Here is a 451-nt window from a genome sequence, read left to right on the forward strand (position 1 = left end):
TATCCTAATATAACAATCCAGACAGTCAAGAGATGAAAATTATCTAAAATACAAGTACGGAGTAATGCTTACGCAAGTACAAAGTCTTTGGCTTCATTTTGAAGCTCAGTACACGCATGCTGCTCTGCAAAGCAATGTATACCCAAGCAATTAGAAGCATCCATGTGTTGTTGGAGAAATGTACAGGCGGCTGCTTTGACAGGTAGAATTTGAAGGAGATTGGCTGCTGATAGGAGAGCTTGACAATTGTTGCGTGTGATTGTAATGCGGCTAGAGTAGCAATATTCCAACAGAAGAGTCATCATCTCCACGTCAATGCCTTTCATTTGAATGTTGTTCTGCTTTGCTTCCAAACATCGACTATGAAACATGGTCTTGAATAAAATGCAATTTGTAAAGTTTATAACAATAGCTGTATTCTGCTACTTTTCGTTATTTATTAACATGTAGA

At 37.7% G+C, this 451-nt stretch overlaps 1 protein-coding gene across 1 annotated transcript; it reads right to left on the reverse strand.

The window, feature by feature from the left end:
* Positions 1-36: 36 nt before the first annotated feature.
* LOC103523918 (kelch-like protein 23) lies at positions 37-390 on the reverse strand. Its single transcript, XM_008488925.3, has one exon. The coding sequence runs from the start codon at positions 369-371 to the stop codon at positions 69-71; it is 303 nt and encodes a 100-aa protein (XP_008487147.2). The 5' UTR covers positions 372-390; the 3' UTR covers positions 37-68.
* Positions 391-451: the final 61 nt, after the last annotated feature.

Source organism: Diaphorina citri, unplaced genomic scaffold (assembly GCF_000475195.1).
Source record: "Diaphorina citri unplaced genomic scaffold, Diaci psyllid genome assembly version 1.1 scaffold56219, whole genome shotgun sequence".
Lineage (NCBI taxonomy): Eukaryota > Metazoa > Arthropoda > Insecta > Hemiptera > Psyllidae > Diaphorina > Diaphorina citri.